The sequence below is a fragment of the Diadema setosum genome, chromosome 2 (assembly GCF_964275005.1).
Source record: "Diadema setosum chromosome 2, eeDiaSeto1, whole genome shotgun sequence".
Classification (NCBI taxonomy): Eukaryota; Metazoa; Echinodermata; class Echinoidea; order Diadematoida; family Diadematidae; genus Diadema; species Diadema setosum.
Window position 1 is genome coordinate 28,491,920 of NC_092686.1, and position 20,209 is coordinate 28,512,128.

At 39.1% G+C, this 20,209-nt stretch overlaps 1 protein-coding gene across 1 annotated transcript; it reads left to right on the forward strand.

Moving 5' to 3' along the window:
• The first annotated feature begins 2,871 nt into the window (after positions 1-2,871).
• Positions 2,872-16,400, forward strand: LOC140243856 (uncharacterized). The gene is made up of 12 exons (XM_072323533.1): positions 2,872-3,016; positions 6,115-6,401; positions 6,905-7,321; positions 7,654-8,563; positions 8,883-9,003; positions 9,335-9,553; positions 10,129-10,444; positions 11,592-11,785; positions 12,474-12,605; positions 13,096-13,263; positions 13,818-13,937; positions 14,421-16,400. The coding sequence occupies exons 2-12, from the start codon at positions 6,203-6,205 to the stop codon at positions 14,556-14,558; spliced, it is 2,934 nt and encodes a 977-aa protein (XP_072179634.1). The 5' UTR covers positions 2,872-3,016; positions 6,115-6,202; the 3' UTR covers positions 14,559-16,400.
• Positions 16,401-20,209: the final 3,809 nt, after the last annotated feature.

Here is a 20,209-nt window from a genome sequence, read left to right on the forward strand (position 1 = left end):
AGAGGAAGCAAACATTAAATTTCCGCTTGGTGAAATAAGAGTTATTCCGTTATAACACCATTCGTTTTACATTTTATTGTTCTACATTTTCTGTTCAGAAACTAGAAAACCTCTGATTGACATAGGAATGTCCTTACTGCTCGGGTTTTTGTGTTTGAGAATTAATCATTGAGGATTTGAGGCGTGTGTACACTTTGCGAAAATGAGCCCAGCTCGTTAATCATTTATCAGGGTGGGGAAATGTTTATGGTTCCAATTTTATGGGCATTTTAGCATTGTGCAATTTACATTTTTTCCATGCTCATTTTTTTTTTCTTCAGCAAACAGAGACAAGGACCCCAGTTTTAGCTGAGCTCACTTGTTCCACGGATATACCAGTTGTTATCTTCCACATAGTGATATAAATATTAGTTTCCCTAGAGAGGTAAACTGAATGTGGTTGAAGCCCTTTGTTTGTTTTCTAGTTTGTTTTCAAGTTCTGTTTGAATCTTACTGGAGCAATACTAATTTTGTCAACATGGTGCCAGTTATACATGTATTTATACAATTGTATTATGTGACTGCCTACCCACTAAAATGTAATCATGTGGAGATATGTACATTGATGAAACATAAAAGCTGAATTTCACGAGATGAATTTGGAAATAAACATACAGTGAAATCTATGTATGATTCTTTTGCATTCCTACATTGGAATTTTAATTTTCTGTGATTATCTATGTGCATGTATTGTTTACATTGGTTTTCTGTTTGTGTGTGTAGGCATAGGATACGGAGTGTGTGAAAGGCTCTATATTCAAATGTACTATTTTATGTATGAGTGTGTATTCCTGTGGTTTTGTGTGACTGTGTATTACTGTAAGAGATAAACAGCAGGTGGGAGACAGATTTAGACAAGAGAGAGTTATATCCATAATACTTTCATCTATCTATCTATCTATATTCATATGTCTCTCTCTAGCTGTATATCTATATGATTATGCATACATATATATTACATTATATGGATGATGACTGGCGGGGGAGGGAACATACCGAATGTTTCACCCGAAGGGTTTGAAATGCTATTGAGGGAGGTTATAAGTCCCGAGATGAAGTCGAGGGACTTATAGCCTCCCGAAATAGCATTTCAAACCCTGAGGGTGGAACGTTTGGTACATGTTCCTGACAACAAAAGTCATCATCTGTTGTATTATATGGGTTAGTCAAATGTATAGGCAAATTTATCCTATTGATTGCGTGAAAAATGTGATCGTTCAATCGTTTGGTATCATTTGTCATTTCTTACGTGAAAATGTTTTCTCATGGGCGAACATAACCATGTGCCTCCATCATGTGACTGTGTTTAGCCAATCACTAACCGGTAGTTGACTAACCCATTTAATGTTATACATATGTAAGTATATACATGTACACACAAATATATATGTGAATGTGATTACATAAATTTCATTATAATTTATCCCCAATTGAAAAAACTGCCATAAAGTGACATTAGTATTTTTGCTGAGAGGCAATGTTTTCTAAAATAATTCACAAAATACGCTGCATATAGTGCAGTGTGCATCTGGTTATGATAGTTAACTCAATTTTTATCATCGATCACCTTGTTATGCCAATTATAATATGATTGTCGTTGGCAGTCCCAAGAAAAGGTAGACAAAAATGCAAACAAGGAGATTAAGATAGTCATCAAAAGGTCAATCAAATAATCTAGTTTGGAATTTGTAGTGAAACAGAATATAGAAATTTAGAATAGAAATGTAGTGAAGAATTTATCTGCACCATTTCCTAAAATCGAATTGTACATATTTATATCAACCCACAGATATAAACGATAACAAAATACGTTGTTTCTCTTTACATCTGTGCGGCTTGATTTTGCCTATAATTCATGTAATTATTGTATACTTAATGCTAGATTGACCTCCTGAATACTTGTACATATCTCTGGCATCTGGTAATTCTTATTTGTTATCAATTTTAAAGCAATAGAATGTAATAAACAAACAATGAAATCATGAGCATGATAGTGACAGATATGATGAGGAAGACAGTTCTGTTAGAAAGATAAATTGATGGGCACAATGACAATGATAGTAATATCATGAAACAGTACTCAAGATAATAATGATTATGATACGATCCTGTCATGACAATGACAATGAAGTTGTGAAAACAAATAATTGTGTAAATGATACACTTTGGTTCCCTTGATTAGGAAATGGTAAGAAGGTGATGAAGCAGAAGAAGAATGAGAAGAAAAGAGGGATGTGGTGATGATGATGACGATAATGATGTTTATAATGATCCAAATTCAAAATTGGGATGGAATACTAATGAAAAACGTTTCATTAGCCCCGATCGAAAGAGAACCAAATGCCTGTCACGGTATGGGAAGCAGACTACAATTGAAACATTTTGATTTTCTTGTAGAAGTGATACTGATGCAGAAATAATTATGCACTTTACTTGAAAATCTCGAGATCGAAATTCTCGCAATGATTCAAATATTTTTCATATCCATTCACCCTAGACATTAAAGTATATAATTCCTATCCATCTAACAATGAACTCGTCCAAGTACTCGAGTAAGTTAGTCCAGACTCGTGATTGGTCGAATGGTCGGGATTACCAACCACTGATGAGCTACGTAATCCCCAGCTGTTGGAAACAAACACTGAAACCAAACCAACCTTTGATCCCCGCGCTCTCTGCTGTCGCCGTGGCGCAACATAGCAGAATATAGGCGGAGATTCGGCGCCGGTGGGACCTGTGCATAAATGCAGCGGATGTCGTCACTGTGCCAAGATTACACTGTCAACAAAGTCTCGTGGTATTGCACAACAGCTAGAAAGGACACAGCAACAGCTCATAATATAAAGCATGAAATTGGCAAATATGAAGCACAGTTTCGAGGTGAGCCTGTCCAGTGTCGAAAGGAGGAAGGTGGTGTCGGGGAAAGCAACCAGCAAGAGCAGGAATAAGCAATCGGCGAAAGAAGTAAAAGAAGCAGGTAATTTAACTCAATACTTATTATGGTAGCCCTACTACATATCGACCACCCTTATTGAAACCGACCGCGTATAATTCGCGCACTGAACACTTAATACGCACTTCTCTGCGCGCAAAGCACATAAAAATGGATTGCCTTTGAATGTAGATTAGGATGGTGTGGGAAAACGCGATAATTCACTCTTCATTAATGGTTTTAATCAAGGACAAAATTTCGAATGAATATTTTCACCGAATCGTAATGACAGCACAATGTAATGTCTATGGAAGTTTCTAAAAGGCTTCTAAAAAGCTTCGTACAACACGGTGTTCAATACAACTCGGTTTACGTGCATTGTCAATGCAAAATCAGCGGTCGATCCTAAAAACGCGATTTACCGCGGGGAGCTGAAACGAGGCCACGCAAGTTCGTCGGCAATATTTTTGCACTGAAACTTCGAATCGAAAAGGGAACAACGGCATTTGATAGAGCTGGATTTTCTCAATCACGTAGGTCAAGTTTTTTACGTGAATTTCAGTGTTAAATATTCTTATCAAGCAAATAAACATTAGGCGGTCGATTAGTAGTAGGTCCAACCCTACCAGAGGCAGAGCCCCCCTGCCCCTGCCATGCGCATGCCTCCAGCTCCACTCAATAGTCAAAATATCGCCTCGGTACTGCAGTAGCTGGGCTACTCTGTGTTTACTGCCAACGTTGAAGTGTGGTAGTATCCTGACCTTGAAACATTTCATTTTTTGTAGATTTACAACTACAAATTATAATTCCTCGATGATAGCGTGCAATTGTACATAACATCAACCGCACCACCTGGAACACACATGTGTTCTGGTCGCTAGTAGTATGGTAGCCCTACTACATATCGACCACCCTTATTGAAACCGACCGCGTATAATTCGCGCACTGAACACTTAATACGCACTTCTCTGCGCGCAAAGCACATAAAAATGGATTGGCTTTGAATGTAGATTAGGATGGTGTGGGAAAACGCGATAATTCACTCTTCATTAATGGTTTTAATCAAGGACAAAATTTCGAATGAATATTTTCACCGAATCGTAATGACAGCACAATGTAATGTCTATGGAAGTTTCTAAAAGGCTTCTAAAAAGCTTCGTACAACACGGTGTTCAATACAACTCGGTTTACGTGCATTGTCAATGCAAAATCGGCGGTCGATCCTAAAAACGCGATTTACCGCGGGGAGCTGAAACGAGGCCACGCAAGTTCGTCGGCGATATTTTTGCACTGAAACTTCGAATCGAAAAGGGAACAACGGCATTTGATAGAGCTGGATTTTCTCAATCACGTAGGTCAAGTTTTTTACGTGAATTTCAGTGTTAAATATTCTTATCAAGCAAATAAACATTAGGCGGTCGATTAGTAGTAGGTCCAACCCTACCAGAGGCAGAGCCCCCCTGCCCCTGCCATGCGCATGCCTCCAGCTCCACTCAATAGTCAAAATATCGCCTCGGTACTGCAGTAGCTGGGCTACTCTGTGTTTACTGCCAACGTTGAAGTGTGGTAGTATCCTGACCTTGAAACATTTCATTTTTTGTAGATTTACAACTACAAATTATAATTCCTCGATGATAGCGTGCAATTGTACATAACATCAACCGCACCACCTGGAACACACATGTGTTCTGGTCGCTAGTAGTATGGTAGCCCTACTACATATCGACCACCCTTATTGAAACCGACCGCGTATAATTCGCGCACTGAACACTTAATACGCACTTCTCTGCGCGCAAAGCACATAAAAATGGATTGGCTTTGAATGTAGATTAGGATGGTGTGGGAAAACGCGATAATTCACTCTTCATTAATGGTTTTAATCAAGGACAAAATTTCGAATGAATATTTTCACCGAATCGTAATGACAGCACAATGTAATGTCTATGGAAGTTTCTAAAAGGCTTCTAAAAAGCTTCGTACAACACGGTGTTCAATACAACTCGGTTTACGTGCATTGTCAATGCAAAATCGGCGGTCGATCCTAAAAACGCGATTTACCGCGGGGAGCTGAAACGAGGCCACGCAAGTTCGTCGGCGATATTTTTGCACTGAAACTTCGAATCGAAAAGGGAACAACGGCATTTGATAGAGCTGGATTTTCTCAATCACGTAGGTCAAGTTTTTTACGTGAATTTCAGTGTTAAATATTCTTATCAAGCAAATAAACATTAGGCGGTCGATTAGTAGTAGGTCCAACCCTACAGCTGGTTGCAGCGTCCTGGGTAGCCTTTTGTCAAGGCCCTCTCGCTGTATGGTGAAGAGAGTCCAGCTGAGTGGGGTTGCGCGAGGGCCTTTTGAGATCTGCTTCGCATCCTTTTGTTAGCCCTTTGAATTACCGACTTTTGCTCCCCGATTTCGGGAGCAAAAGTCGGGGTCCAATCAGCGTGTCTGTCTGCTCGAACCCGATTTGAATAGAGCGAATGCACGCCGCTGCCGCAGACCTCACAGAACTCTACACACTCTCACAGAACTCTATACACACAGAGTGTGTAGAGTTCCGTGGCAGACCTCCTCGGGTGGTCAGTGATGCATGCGAACAGGCATGACCACCAAGGCTGAGGATGCAGGGAGCGCGCCATTCCATTGGTTGACCGGAAGCCATTAAAATGAGTATTCAGAAGGGTTCACGTGTCATGAATAATAATGTGTGCGGCAGATCTCAAAAGGCCCTCGCGCTGGCGCGCTCGGCTGGGCTCGCTTCGCTCGCCCATTTCAGCGAGAGGGCCTTGACAAAAGGCTACGTCCTGGGGTTATCTAACAGTAGGCCTACACCACCTCTATGAATATTATTCGACCAGACGCTGTGCGCTAGCGCGACTTACACTTGTGTACAGTGACAGGGCTGTGTATAGTTATACATTAGTAGACCTTCTAGATTATAAATGAGGAAATTGTTTACTGCACTGTAGCTATCCTCTGAAAGTAAGTAAAGTATCCTAGCTGGCCAATCCCTGTAGTAATACTATAGTAGTAGGCCTATGGCCTATTAAAACGTGTATTTCCAAGCTACATATGTAGAACCCCTGAGTCCCTAACTTGAATCATCCACCTATGTAGCCTACATAATGCCTCACTCTTTGCAGGTAACCCAGCTCAGCTAGGTAACAAACACACCAGTTGTCCAAGTCTTCTTAATCAACAAGTAAAGCAACCAAGATAACCTAAAGAATCATGGTGCGAAGAGAAGGAACCCGCTTTGGTCTTGCTACCAGCCACAACGTCAGGCGTCTGCCCTTCCCTTACAAACAACTCTACAGCAGGCAGAGTATCGTGGTCAAGACCAAGATTGATGGTGAGGACCATCAGGTCAAGAAATCTGCCAAGGCTGCTGTAAAGAGGCAAATGGAAAATGGTGCTTTCAATATCAAAGGTAATGTGTACGTTTGGTCAAATTTAGGGCAGCTCACATGACGCCAGATGCAGAGCTTATACTCTAGTATTGCCTTGAAGATATTGTTCCCATTTACCACCTTAGTGTTTTGTTTGTTAATGCATGTACAATAACTCTTTGTCTATTGTTAAGGTATCGCATCGAGTTGAAAATAGGACAGACACGATACATTCATACCTTATTCTTAGCAGCTAAAGAAAACTATGTCTTCTTTTTTTTTCTTTCCTTCTGAAATAGCAAAGCTCATACTTGTGGTTTTAACATTTGCCAAAATGAAAACCAGCTTCCCCACTACAGAATTTGTGTTCATTTACTGTCAGCATCTGGTGCAGACATTAGTTTCTTTGTTGAAAAGCAGAAGGAATTGTTTTTGACCGGCCAGATTTGAAACCATGTACTTGTATATAGGAAGCTTGTTTCATATATTTGGAGGAATGAAAATGTTGATAAAATGTTCCATTTTATTTTTTATTTTTTTGTAGATGATACTGAGCAGAAAAGGATTCATTTCTCCCTCAACAAAGCCAAGCGATGGGAGGTGATAGAAGGAATTAGGGATGAAGAAGAGTACTACGGAAACCGCAGCATCATCACAGAGCACCACATGCTGAAGCAGGGCCGAGATGGAAGGAAATGCACAGGAGTCTATGATTCATCAGTCAGTGAGGTCCCAAAGTCTCCAAAGAAGAAGTACACTGCTGCCACTGATGTCTTTGTGGGACGACAGACTGATGGGGATGTGATAGGAAATGATGATGACTTTGGGAAGAAGAATAGATGGAGATCTAGGAGGAGGAGAAAACATCATGATGAGGAGGATGCTCTTCCAAGCACTGTCTGGTATGATGTTACATTGGCTCCTCCCAGGCAAACCCTCCAGACGTACTGCAATTCTGCAGGTAAGGATATTTATGAGTTTGTGTATGTGACCTGTGTGGAGGAGAATGTGTGCAACATCGGCAATAACATCCATATGAAAGTCCATGAGAAATGAATTGGAAAGAATGAATGTGGTTGGTATTGAATTTAACTCAGACACATTGAATAGAATTGTGTGTAGTCAAAAACTGCTATGCTGTTTGGCCTTTTGTCAGAATGATAAAGATTTCTTTTTTTAGCATGTAGATGACCAGAAGATACAAGTGTTTTTAGATTACTCTATAGGATAAGGCTCTGGAGAACTACATTGTATTTCATAATCAGTACTGTGATTCTTTCTTTTTGATTACAGATAGTGGAAAACCAAAGAGAAACAGCAGAAATAGGACATGCAAGTTACATCAGTGCAGTATGCAAGAGTTCTACTCATACAGTCAGTGGGAGTTTGATGAGGACTTCACCCTGGACTGGGAGGAAAAAGAGGAGCAGTATTGGCACGAAGATACCAAAGATGCAGAACCCTACCAGGTGTGTACGGATGCCCTGGAGGTTCTTGTTACCAAGGCTATGATGGAACCTCATCGCCATGGAGAGCTCAGGAGGACTTCATGGAGACATCAGGAGGAAAGCCAGCAGACCATGGGTACCAAGGATCAAGTTTTTCTTGTTGACAAGGAAGATGTCATGGTGATTGTCGAACCCCAGCTCACTGATGACGTGCCGGAGTCATCGAGGAAGAAAACCAGGAATGAGAGGAGGCAAGAGAGACTGGAGGCTGAAGAGAAGGAGGCAGTAAGGCAACTGAATGAGATAAAAGAGAAAAAGAAAAGGGAGGAACTTGCTGCCCTTCGCATTAAAGCAAGTGTTGATGTGTCAGTGGAAACCACCAGCATTTCCTTGGATGCACTGTGTGTGAAATTTGGCGAGAACTACACTGAGGGTCTGTGCACTCCTCGCCGATTTGCCATCAACATCACCAACTCAATCATTGACCATCTTCAGACCAGTGCCAAAGGGGACGCCTTGGCCAGTAGCCTCCTGCAGAGTGGTCATCATGTCTCTCTGATAGTGGACTGTATGCTTGATCCGTGGCTGAGTGTAAAAGAGGATGACAGTCTGGTAGAGGACATCAGAGTAAAGCTGTGTGGGGTGACTGAAGACCGAGAGATGCTGTCAGAGTGCCTGACTGGTCTTGATGTCTGCAACATCGCAGATGTGGTCCATGCTGTGAGCTCAGGAGTAGCGACATTGTCTTCAGAGAGGTGAGTACTCTCAACCATTACACTGTTGCCCAAGGCATATAGCGGTTACTCATAAAATTTGTTTGTGGCACATCTGAATCCGTTAGGTGGTAGGTAAAAAAGTTTAAAAAAAAAAGAAATGTGAATAAAGATAATTGTCAAGGCCTTTGTGGATTTAAATCTCTAGAAGTCACTGCCAGTCAAAATTCAATTCAAATTTTATGCAAAGATGTAATATTAGACATGAAAACAGCACAAACATTTTACTCAGAATTTATGTAGATTTTGCTATAAACTAATTTCAATATTTCTTGCATTACAATTTATTTTCTCTTTGCAGATATTTGTTTGAAAAGTCAAACCACTCTTTGCCTTGTAAGCCAGCTTTCGCCATGGAAATCACCCAGTCAACGCTAGGCTGGAGATATTATGTCACTAACCCAAACAAGGCAGTCCAGAAGGTAAACACAGAACTTTTCAAAAAAAATAATAAATGGTGCCTTTCAAAAGGTATTTTTGATATCATGCAGGATGAAGTATTTCAATAATACTAGAGGAGCAGCTGCTTTGTGGCGGCTCCAGAATCCTACAATGTACTTATTTGATGATTTTTTGTTTGTTTGTTATAGGTAGAAGACACTTTCTCCTCCCAGAACACATGCTGTTTTCTAATAAACTTATTTGTTTTTTGCACTTTTTGGTCGTGCCACATATGTCACGGTTGCCATAGTGAACCATTGATAATTACTATGTATATTTTTCTCTTCTTCTTTTTTCTGTTTAAATTCATAGGCTCTACAGCATAAAGATGCAGAAGACTGTGAGACTGGTGACCATACCCCATCTGGATCATCCAGTGAGTGTGGATATTGTAACATCTGTTATGAGGAGCTGAGTGAGAATTGTCCTGGCACTGCTCTCCTTGCCTGTAGCCACTGGTTTTGTGACCAGTGCTGGAGCAGTCACATGATGTCAAGGGTGGAGCAGGGAGACCTCAGAATTGCCTGTCCAGTAAGTATGTCCAGTCTTCTTTTTATACAAATGATGCACAGGACAGAGTGGATCGGTGAGAATTGGATGCGCGAGTTTAACTTAGGAACTGTTTAAACAGTTTTAGGGTTTAGACTGTTCCAAAGTAAAGCGAGAGCATCCAATTCTCACTGATCCACGAAATAGGCCTGTGCATCATTTGTGTTATAAAATGGGCCCGTAAATTCATGAAATACAACCATTTTAACCATCATGTGTCCGGTACACCTACAACACTATACAAGACTTGAGCCATGCGTTCGGATTTTAGCAGACGCATGGCCATGCGTTTGGATTTTACTGGACGCATGGCTCAGTGGATGCATGGCCCAGTGTGGATCAGTAAAAATCAGTGCATGACAATTGACCAATTAAGATTGTAGAGGTTCTAAAGCCGATTCTGTAAATACCAATATCCATCTTTACTCAGAGAACCCAAAACTTCATATGATACCTCACCAAAGAGTCATTTGCCAAGCATTTCCACCATGGCTCAAACAAATGTTTGAACTGTATAGACGTAGATTTTAATTATTGCTCATTCTTACTCTTGACAGGGTTACCAGTGCACCAGTCTTGTGGATGAGGTTACCATGATGTCATTCCTCCCAGCCACATTCTTTGCTCGTCACCTAGCAAACAAAGTGAATACTGCCCTCATGCTGCAGCCAGAGCTGCATTGGTGCCCCAGTCCATCGTGTGGTCGTCTGCTCAAAGTGGCCAGTCAGAAAACAGATGTTGGCAAAGGGGGTGTGGTTCCAATCAGCTGCGAGTGTGGTTCATTCTGGTGCTCTGAGTGCAAGAAGGAAGCTCATTGGCCAGCCTCTTGCGAGCAGGCAGAGGCATACCGCAAGAAGGCCGCCAAACTTCTGCGTGAGTTGACTAAGTTTATGTGATTCTCATTCGCTTGTATCAAATGTTATTGGCATTGCAAATTAATCTTTACTACTGTATGATAATGTCCGTTGGCTCACTGAGAACAAGGCACTTTAGGTATTGCATGAGATCAGTTGAAATTCACCTGGAACGTGTGCATACCTTGGATGCAGAAATAGTAGAAAAACACATTTAATAGTAACAAAAGTTGAAGTTGTGACAACTTATTCAAAAGGTGTGAATTTTCAAAGTTTTGATAAAATCTTTGTGTTGTCATTGCTGGATGTGAAGTCTACAATAATTTGTGATGTTTAGAGTAATATTCCCCTTGCCCTCTGAAGGAGATTCAAAGCCAAATGCACTTTGACCCCTGTTACACATGAAAGATGGCCTGAGGCCTGCTTTTTGTAGCCTACCTGAGGCCACCATGTGAACTACTTACACATGAACTTTGGGCCAACTCAAGCAAAAGCACAACAACGTTTCACATGTGTATGGTTTGGACATAATTCTATGGCTCGCATGACCCGTCTGCATAAGTTCATGTGACTAAATGAAAGAAAGAAAGATATTATTCAGAGGGGTGAAGATTCAGGTGCGAGTTTCTTCGCTTTGTCTCCCTCTACAAATTAAATTTGTTAAGATCACAACTGCTGATGTGACTAGTCAGTAGTGCAGCTGTGAAAGATGGCCTCGGGCTGGACACCTTTCAGACCAGCCTCAGACCACCTCAAGAGGTGGGATGAAATAAAGTCAACCTGATGCTGGTTCAAGATTTGTGCGACTGTTGACACATACAAATAAATAAAAGCCGACGCGAGGCCTGTCCAAGGCGGCCTTACATCAGCTTCTTCGTGTGTGTAACAGGGGTATAGCTTTGATTTTGGTATAAAAATGAAACTTACATGATTTGTTTCTCAATTTCAAAAGAGATCCAAATCAGGTGAAAAATAGCAATAGATGTTATATCAGAATTCAAGTAACCTTTGTATGTTCTCTTTTCATACATATTTTCTTCATTTCAATTTTTCAATTCAATTTTTCTTTAATTTATGCAAAGCTCAAATCATCGTTGTTCTAACAAAAGGAGAGTTAACCTTTATGTGTGTGCTTTTGTTTTTGTCTCTCCCTATTTCCTCTGTAGGATCGAGGCAACTCAGTGGTGACCTCTCTGTGCGTGTACCAACCAAGAGATGCCCCAACTGTTTTTATCCCATTGAGAAGGAATATGGCTGTTACTATATGCAATGCAAATGTGGATATGAGTTCTGTTGGGACTGTGGAGCAAAAGCAGATCACTACGGTCACCGCTGTGTGAGGAAGATTTGGAGCACTCAGGTACATTACAAAACTCTTTCCAAGTACTCATTTTTACATTTGCACATTTGTGACTGATACATTTGATATTGGCCAGGGCATTTTGACTTTAAGAAAATGTTCCAAAAAATCTCAGATAATACGCTCATGATTCCTGTAGCCAATTTGCCAGAAGCCATGTTTATGTATTTATAAATGTTTTTTGTAGCTGAATTCTTGCAAGCTTGATGTTTTCACTCTGTGGCATACAGACCAGAGATGAGGTATTTAACAATTTTTATCATCTTGGTGTAGGCAACTAGCTTTCTTGTGTTTACATGATTGACTGTGCAAGTGACATGAATAAGCCAGTTCACAACTATGTCATGTGCACATTATTATTACAAATGACTTCTATTTTTTTCTCACTTGGTTAGGCACTTAACTCCTTTTCAAAGCGACACAATGCATAAGCTTTCCAAATATTGACAATTTATGGAATTTGTTTTAGAAACATAAGATGAACTCGCCCAGACTGGTCCACTGATCAACCAACACTTTGGGAAGCATCCAATTTCATGTTTTGCATTGAATGCATCAACAAGCTATTCTTCTTCTTGTTACTATTGTTAATATTACCAAATACCAGGCTTGTTGTGAGGTGGATGTGTGTTGGTAATGACATTGATAAGTGACCAGCTGTTTTGTTGTTGTGCCTCATCAACTGCAGGTATACACGATCAGACCGGTTGACTTGGTGGTCAAGAGCACAGTGGAACTGGCTGCTGGACATTACAGGCAGAGAACACACTTTGCCTGTCATCGCAGAATCAGGAAAGCAAGGAAGCTTGCATCCAGAGTGGTACGTCAGAATCTCTGATTTGTAATGGTTTCCAAATGTCAGAGGTTGTAAATTTCATGTGGCACATGTTGTCCTATCCTTCCTCTTCCTAATTGCTTCAATTTTTTCCCCTCAAAATTCCCTTCCTGATTTAGTTTTGAAACAAATGTCTCGAGGCAGTATAAAGAATGACATGATGATCCATTGAAGAAGAATACAGACCGAAACAGCATTGAAAGAGATGAAATTCAACCAAATTAGCAGCAAAACAAACACATAACTGACCACAGCTCCGTATTGTGGCACAAAAAGAGACAAAAAAGTAATGTGCATCTACATGTCTGCAGGTTCTGCAGGTTCCCCCTCCCACCCCCCCCAAAAAACAAACAAACAAACAAACAAACAACACACACACATGAGAGAGATTACTGTGTGAGTATGTCAGTCTCAAGTTCTGATCATCATGCTATGTCATACCTCATGTCTTACTTCTTGTCTTCCTGCACCACAGAATTGCGAGACCAAGGAGGAGTCAGATTCTGATGACACAGTCAGTCTCTCATCTTCATCCTCATCCTCATCCTCATCTGTTTCCACAGCAACCAGAGATAGACAACCCTCGCCTTTCCTCCAGAAAATCAGGGGGATAATGAAAGAAAGTGCGGACTTTCTGTCAGAGGTGAGACAATTTATGTTTGTACCTTTGCTAACTACTGCGTACTTTGAAAGAAGAAATGTGAAATGAAACATTTTGTGCATAGAAAAGCACTCTGTGAGCACAGACCTCCGCCAAGCAGCTCATTTCCACACATAAACGCTTGTGCTAAAATGACCATCTTTCCCAATGATAAAGAAACCTTTCTAGTTAGTACAGTGTTTCTACCTTTAAATAGCTACTTGCTGTGCCTTGAGCACATTCAGTGTGTATGTGCACCTCAAGGATTTGCAGCTTGAATTTCCACAATGTTTGCCCAAAGAATCCTTTAAAAAAATTTAAATATTCTTGGATCCAGGCGATGATCTGGATTACATGGTGTAGTAGCAAAATTTAAATCATCTGTTCCTTGTGTCATCAACTTTACCCGAAAATTTAATTCAAATCTGTTCATAACTTTTTGCAGTAGACAAACAGACAATCCAATGCCAATGGAAGCATAACTTTGGCAGAAGTAATTAGTTGAGTAATGTCACATGATCTGATACATGTGATCCCTGTCTCATTTTTCCAAACAGGCTGAGTTTGTACTCGAAAACCTGGAGATCTTCCTGGCTAATGCCCCACCCAGCAGCAGGAAGACAAACCTGTCAGAGCACAGGACCAGACTCATCTATATCACAGATATCTTACACAGGGTAAGATTGAAAAAAAATGAATTAAACGAATGGAAAGAAAATGGATAGTCCCTTCCTACCCTCACAATAAAACAACATATGCCAGTATGAGTTGTAGCTGTAAAAGATACTGTTTCCAACTAACAAGGTATATTTGGGATTTCTGGGTGAAATATGCTCATTGCAGGTACACCCAGTCAGGATTCTACATTATTATGATTTTTCTCCATTCTCATATGAATTAGATTCCTGTACGTAGGTGGAAAAGTGAAAACAAGATTTTGTGTTATGTGACATTCATATATTGATCCATTGCATAGTTAGCATTCCTGTTAAGCTTTCACTGAACCTAATATTTGACTTGCACAAAGTGGGTCTAACTCACCACTGTATGTATTGCAGTTCTCTATTGAATTTTGAGTTTGTGCGTATTTTCCATGCAAGGATTTGTTTATGATTCCGTGTATTTGTTTTGTTTCCCCCTCTCTGTCTATACTTGCACAGATTTTCAATGAAGAAGACAAACTTGACATCAACAAGGTCCAGCATCTGTTGCATTGTGGGAAGAGCTGTCTGAGCTGGGTGGCTCTGAGTGCAGTGCACCTCACCAATGCAATGGCATCCAATGCTTGTGAAGAGTAGAATTAATGCACCTCACCAATGCAATGGCATGCGTTGCCGGTGAACAGTAAATGCACCTCACCAATGCTATGGAATCCATTGTCAGCGAAGAGTAAATGTGAAAGGTGTTATAAAAGCCCTCAAAGTCATATTTTGATTTTTGCCTCTGATCCAGTTGGTTTCCAAATTGTTTGAAAAATACATCTCTTCTATTTGAGCTACTCCTTTTTTTTTTTTTGGCTGTGTTAAAGTGTATGCTCTGGTGCTGACAGCTGTGGATGTATAATTCTGTTGAATAATTATCCATTAGCTTTGTCTGAACATCAAAAGAATTTGTTGTGCCTTTGTTTACGGACATTCTTTTTTTCATTAAATCAGAAAAGGAAATAAAAAAGTCAGCAACAAGTGTATCTGAAATACGTATATTTCAATACATGACTCATGTTTACACTGAAGACAATTTGAAACAAGAGTGAACATGTAATGAGTTTATCTGCAGTTTCTATGCTTTGATTTCAAAGAAAAGTAAGACTGCTAGTCATTCATATTAAATAGGGTGAATCTTCATTGATTTTTTTTTTGGTCAAATAGGTAAGATAGCTTAAGAAGCATTTGTCTGGTATGATATTTAAATACAATCATGGAATTGATAGTGAATTGTGGAACCAGTGTGGTGATCAAACAAAGCTATTTTGTTTTCACATGAATAATTTTTCTCCAATTGATGTACTGTAAAGCACAAGCCCTTTCTCCCATGTCATTCCCAAGTTTTTCTTTTATGATATATTGGTCATATAATTCATAAGCCAAAATGTTGTCTTGGGAATTTCAATAGAGATGTATTATGGGACAGATTTTGCCAAAAATGTATTGTTCTCGAAGATATACTACTTAAGTGTACTATGTTAACCCTTACCAGTGACTCTTGCTTTACCGAGAGACCCAAAACAGAAAGCCAAGAGTGAATAATTAGTCAATGGTTTTCCTTCTTCAAAATGAACCCCAAATGTATTTGGAGAGTTTTGGGGTTATCAGTTTTGGATTTAGATTCATAGGCAAGCTCAGTAGCAGGACTTGTTACCTCTGCCTAGACAGTTTTGCTGGCTTTGATTTCTGTGTGTGCCTGCCTGCTAGCAATTCTATGCAAGAAGCTGAGAACCAATTTGGCCAAGGAATGATTTTGTGTGTGTGTGTGTGTGTGTGTGTGTGTGTGTGTGTGTGTGTGTGTGTGAGAGAGAGAGAGAGATCAGGGAGTTCAAGGCCTCTTTATTTTCATGAGATAAGAGCAGTTCAATAAGAACTTATAGAAGGTAGACTACATTACTTTGCCATCGTGGAACAGTGACTAGCATTATTAATATTGGCAACTGAATAGCCTGATTAGGAATGTTTTTGGCGCAAACTTTCCATTAAAAAGGAAGAAACTTATGTATTTGTAGTCTCATGGAATTAATGGGGGAAAGTGCCATAAAAAAAGAATAAAATATTGCCTGGATGCTGAGTTAGTTCTATACGTAGAAAAAAAACCCTCATATTCGTGATTGTTCAGAATTTGGGGAAGAGTGATTTATGAGGAGAAAACAGGTCACAAAGGTAAGTGCTTCAGTTGTTTTCTCTATGCAACTGTATTTGCACATGTATAACCATTTTGTGTGTGTTATATAATGTATATGGCAACTGATGGGATCAACCATCTACAAGCTTGGCTTTGTAGTGTTACATGTACCAACTGAAATATGAAAGCTGTGACTCATGTGGAAATGTATGTATGTGTATATTGATCAAACATGGCAGCTGAGTTTTCCACAATAGATGAATTTTGAAATAAACATACAGTACAATTCATGTATAATGTTTTTGCATTGCTTCATTGGAATTTGAATTTTCTGTGATCATTTTTTTTTGCATGTGTTCAAATTGATTTTCTGTTTGCATGTGTGTAAGCATGGAATGTAGATTTTTTGAAGGGTTTATATACAAATGTATTAGTTTATGTACGAGTGTACCAGAGTATAATAATCATCAGATGGAAGACAGATTGAGATACAGAAATATCTGCAGCACTCTCAACTATCTATCATCTATCTATCTATCTATCTATCTATCTATCTATCTATCTAGATCTATCTATCTATCTATCTATCTATCTATCTATCTATCTATCTATCTATCTGTTTGTTTGTCTATATCTCTCTCTAGCTGTATATCTATGCAATTATACATCTTTATGTATACATTTTTTGAAAGCTTATATCTATCTTAGACCAGAAAACTGCTACAGTGGAAACTCGATATAACAAGATCCTTAGGACCAAGACAGTTTGTTCTTTATATCAGATACATGTATTTTGTTGTATCAGTAGTCAATAAACAAAACAAAACAAAGGAAATAAATTCATTGGGACTGGAGAAATTAGTTTGTTATATCAGCTCTCTTTATATCAAGTTACATCATATATGAGAAAACAGTTTTTATTTGAGCCTGAATTCCTCATTTATGTGCATTCTTGAAGAGAGAAAATGAAATTCATTCATACATCATAATTTCAAGTGGGCAAAGGAATCTGAAGTAGCAAGACACTTTCAACGGCCTGTGTGTATGAAATGTTCACTGTACCATACCAGTGAAAGGCAGGTTTCTAAAATCATTCACAAAATAGTGCTGCACATCACATGGTACAGTAGTGTGCATCTGACAACAAGGATGAACTTGGCTCCTATCATGATCCATCTATTACCTTTTCATGCAAAATGTTTGTGATAGGATTGTAAGCTGTTTTTGCTGGTGGTCCACAGAGATAAATGATAAAGGCAGCTTCAGTTACAGTAAAGTACTCGGGCCAGGCAGTTTTCTTTTGTTATATCAAGATATCATTTTAGCTGGATTCAATAAAGTATATAAAGATATACATATATATATATATATATATATATATATATATATATATATATATATGAAGAGTTTGTGTGCAAAAACCGATAAGTCCATATTTGTCAAATGGAGATATTTGCGATTAAAGGTCAAGAAAAATAAAGAGAATAATAAGAAAATTTTTGCTTCTTTTGACTATAACTTAAAAAATATACCTGTATAGGTAGTGAGCAATATATCATTTAAAAGGTATTATTTTGTACTTTATGACAGAGATCGTACTTCAAAATCTTCAAAAATGGACTTATCGGTTTTTGCAAACAAACCCTTCATATATATATATATATATATATATATATATATACATATATATACATACATATATATATTGTGATTTTTGAAACCTCTATACATACTTTATCATAAAGAAATTTTCATCATAACATGGGTCTGTTATAATGGGAGTGAATTATCATCTGCATGTGCAAACAATTATGACAGTCATTCAAAAGCTAGGTTAATGTGATCACCTACTATGAAATTCACTGTGAAACAGAGAGTACAGTTAAAAATGTATAAGAGAAGAAGTAATATCTACACTTCAAATTAAAAAAAATTCAGTGAATACCTTTCCCCTCTTTCAAGATCATTGTACATATGGCAACTTATACAATTAGGGGCCTATAGACAATGACAAAATATTTTCTCTTTTATACCTGATGTGCAGTATCATTTACATACATGCATGTATTTTGACTATATTGTGATACACTGTACATTATACATTGTACATACAGTTAGGACTACATTCCTACCACATGTACATATCATTTTCAGCGTAATCTCACCAGTTCCTGTTCGTTATCACTTTTAAAGTAATGGAAATAAAAAAAAAAAGAAATTGTGAACAGAGTGACAGATATGTGACAAGTGACTATATATAGGAAAATAGTCATGTTGGACAGAATGACCGTCAATAATCACAATTATAGTAATTTTGTGAAACAAATTTCAAATATGGTGATTACAATAATATTGTGTAATGACACTAAAGATGTGAAAACAAATAATTATGTTGATTATATATGCCGGCCAATTCTCGTAAAAGGACATGTAAAAGAAGGTATGTAATATCCAGGTGTACTGTGTGAACGAAGAAGAATGAGAATATATTAGAAAAGACTACAGAGTGATGGCAATGATGATGAAGACACTAATGTCTATGATGATCAAACTGGAATGGGATACTTTGAAAAACATATCAAATACTAAATGTATTTTGACTGGGATAAGCACATATTGATACAGGCCTAGCTGGCCGAAATCCCCGCTCGAAAGAGAACCAAAAGCACATTTGGGTATGGGAAGCAGACTACCATCCTCACAAATTCATTCCATAACAACGACTACTAAGTGCTCGGAGTTCAAGTGCAGACGTGTGTTTGGTCGAATGTTTAGTTATGTTTGTTAGAGTTAACCTTTGTTCCGGGCTTTCCGCTTCATACACTTTATAGCTGCAAGCCGTGGCGCATAGGCGGCGGATCGTGTAGTGAAGTGTCGGCCTAACTCCGGCGGGGTGCGTCACGTCTCCGCTGTGTGTGGGAGCTTCGCTTTCGGGCTGGTCTTGTCGGCCCTGCGGATGCGGCCAGACTGGTCCAGCTGAATGTGGATGTCGTCATGTGCTAAAATTAAACTGTCAACAAAGTCTTGTGGTATTGCACAACAGCTAGCAAGTACACAACAACAGGCAACAGCCGGCAGCCCATGGCATATAAATTGCCATAAAATCAGAAAGTATGAAGCACAGTAACGAGGGAAGGAGGAAGGTGGTGCCGGAGAAAGCGACCAACAACTTGAAAAAGCAATCGGCGACAGAAATTAAAGGAGGTAGGCTAGAGACAGAGTCTATTTTAAATTTTTAGTTTTTGTTAGAACTATGGACCTAACGTTACAACGTAGGTCCATGGTTAGAACTATAACGTTAAAAGAATTATCCGAGCTGTATGGTTGGACCTACTACTGTAATCGACCGCCTAATGTTTATTTGCTTGATAAGAATATTTAACACTGAAATTCACGTAAAAAACTTGACCTACGTGATTGAGAAAATCCAGCTCTATCAAATGCCGTTGTTCCCTTTTCGATTCGAAGTTTCAGTACAAAAATATCACCGACGAACTTGCGTGGCCTCGTTTTAGCTCCCCGCGGTAAATCGCGTTTTTAGGATCGACCGCTGTTTTTGCATTGACAATGCACGCAAACCGAGTTGTACTGAACACCGTGTTGTACCATGGACCTACAAGTACAACGTAGGTCCATGGTTGTACGAAGCTTTTTAGAAGCCTTTTAGAAACTTCCATAGACATTACATTGTGCTGTCATTACGATTCGGTGAAAATATTCATTCGAAATTTTGTCCTTGATTAAAACCATTAATGAACAGTGAATTATCGCGTTTTCCCACACCATCCTCATCTACATTCAAAGCCAATCCATTTTTATGTGCTTTGCGCGCAGAGAAGTGCGTATAATAAGTCAGTAAGTGTTCAGTGCGCGAATTATACGCGGTCGGTTTCAATAAGGGTGGCCGTACCTGGTAGTAGGGCCGGCTACCATACATGCTAAACAATGTTCTTACGACAACAAAGATTCAGAATCAACAGGATGGCGTGGTCATCTGGGTATAGGGATTCAAAACTGCAGTAGAGTCCTAACGTTAGAATCATATTTACGGCATAGATCCTTTTGTATTTGAGGCGAAAGGTACCATACCAAATTAGTCTCATACTTTTGGAATAAA

Bases quoted from the DNA above. Each gene is read 5' to 3' on its own strand.
- LOC140243856 (XM_072323533.1), top strand. From the start codon at position 6,203: ATGGTGCGAAGAGAAGGAACCCGCTTTGGTCTTGCTACCAGCCACAAC. The intron at 10,445-11,591 runs GTGAGTTGACTA...TTTCCTCTGTAG, and splicing joins GAAGGCCGCCAAACTTCTGC to GATCGAGGCAACTCAGTGGT. The intron at 12,606-13,095 runs GTACGTCAGAAT...CCTGCACCACAG, and splicing joins GGAAGCTTGCATCCAGAGTG to AATTGCGAGACCAAGGAGGA.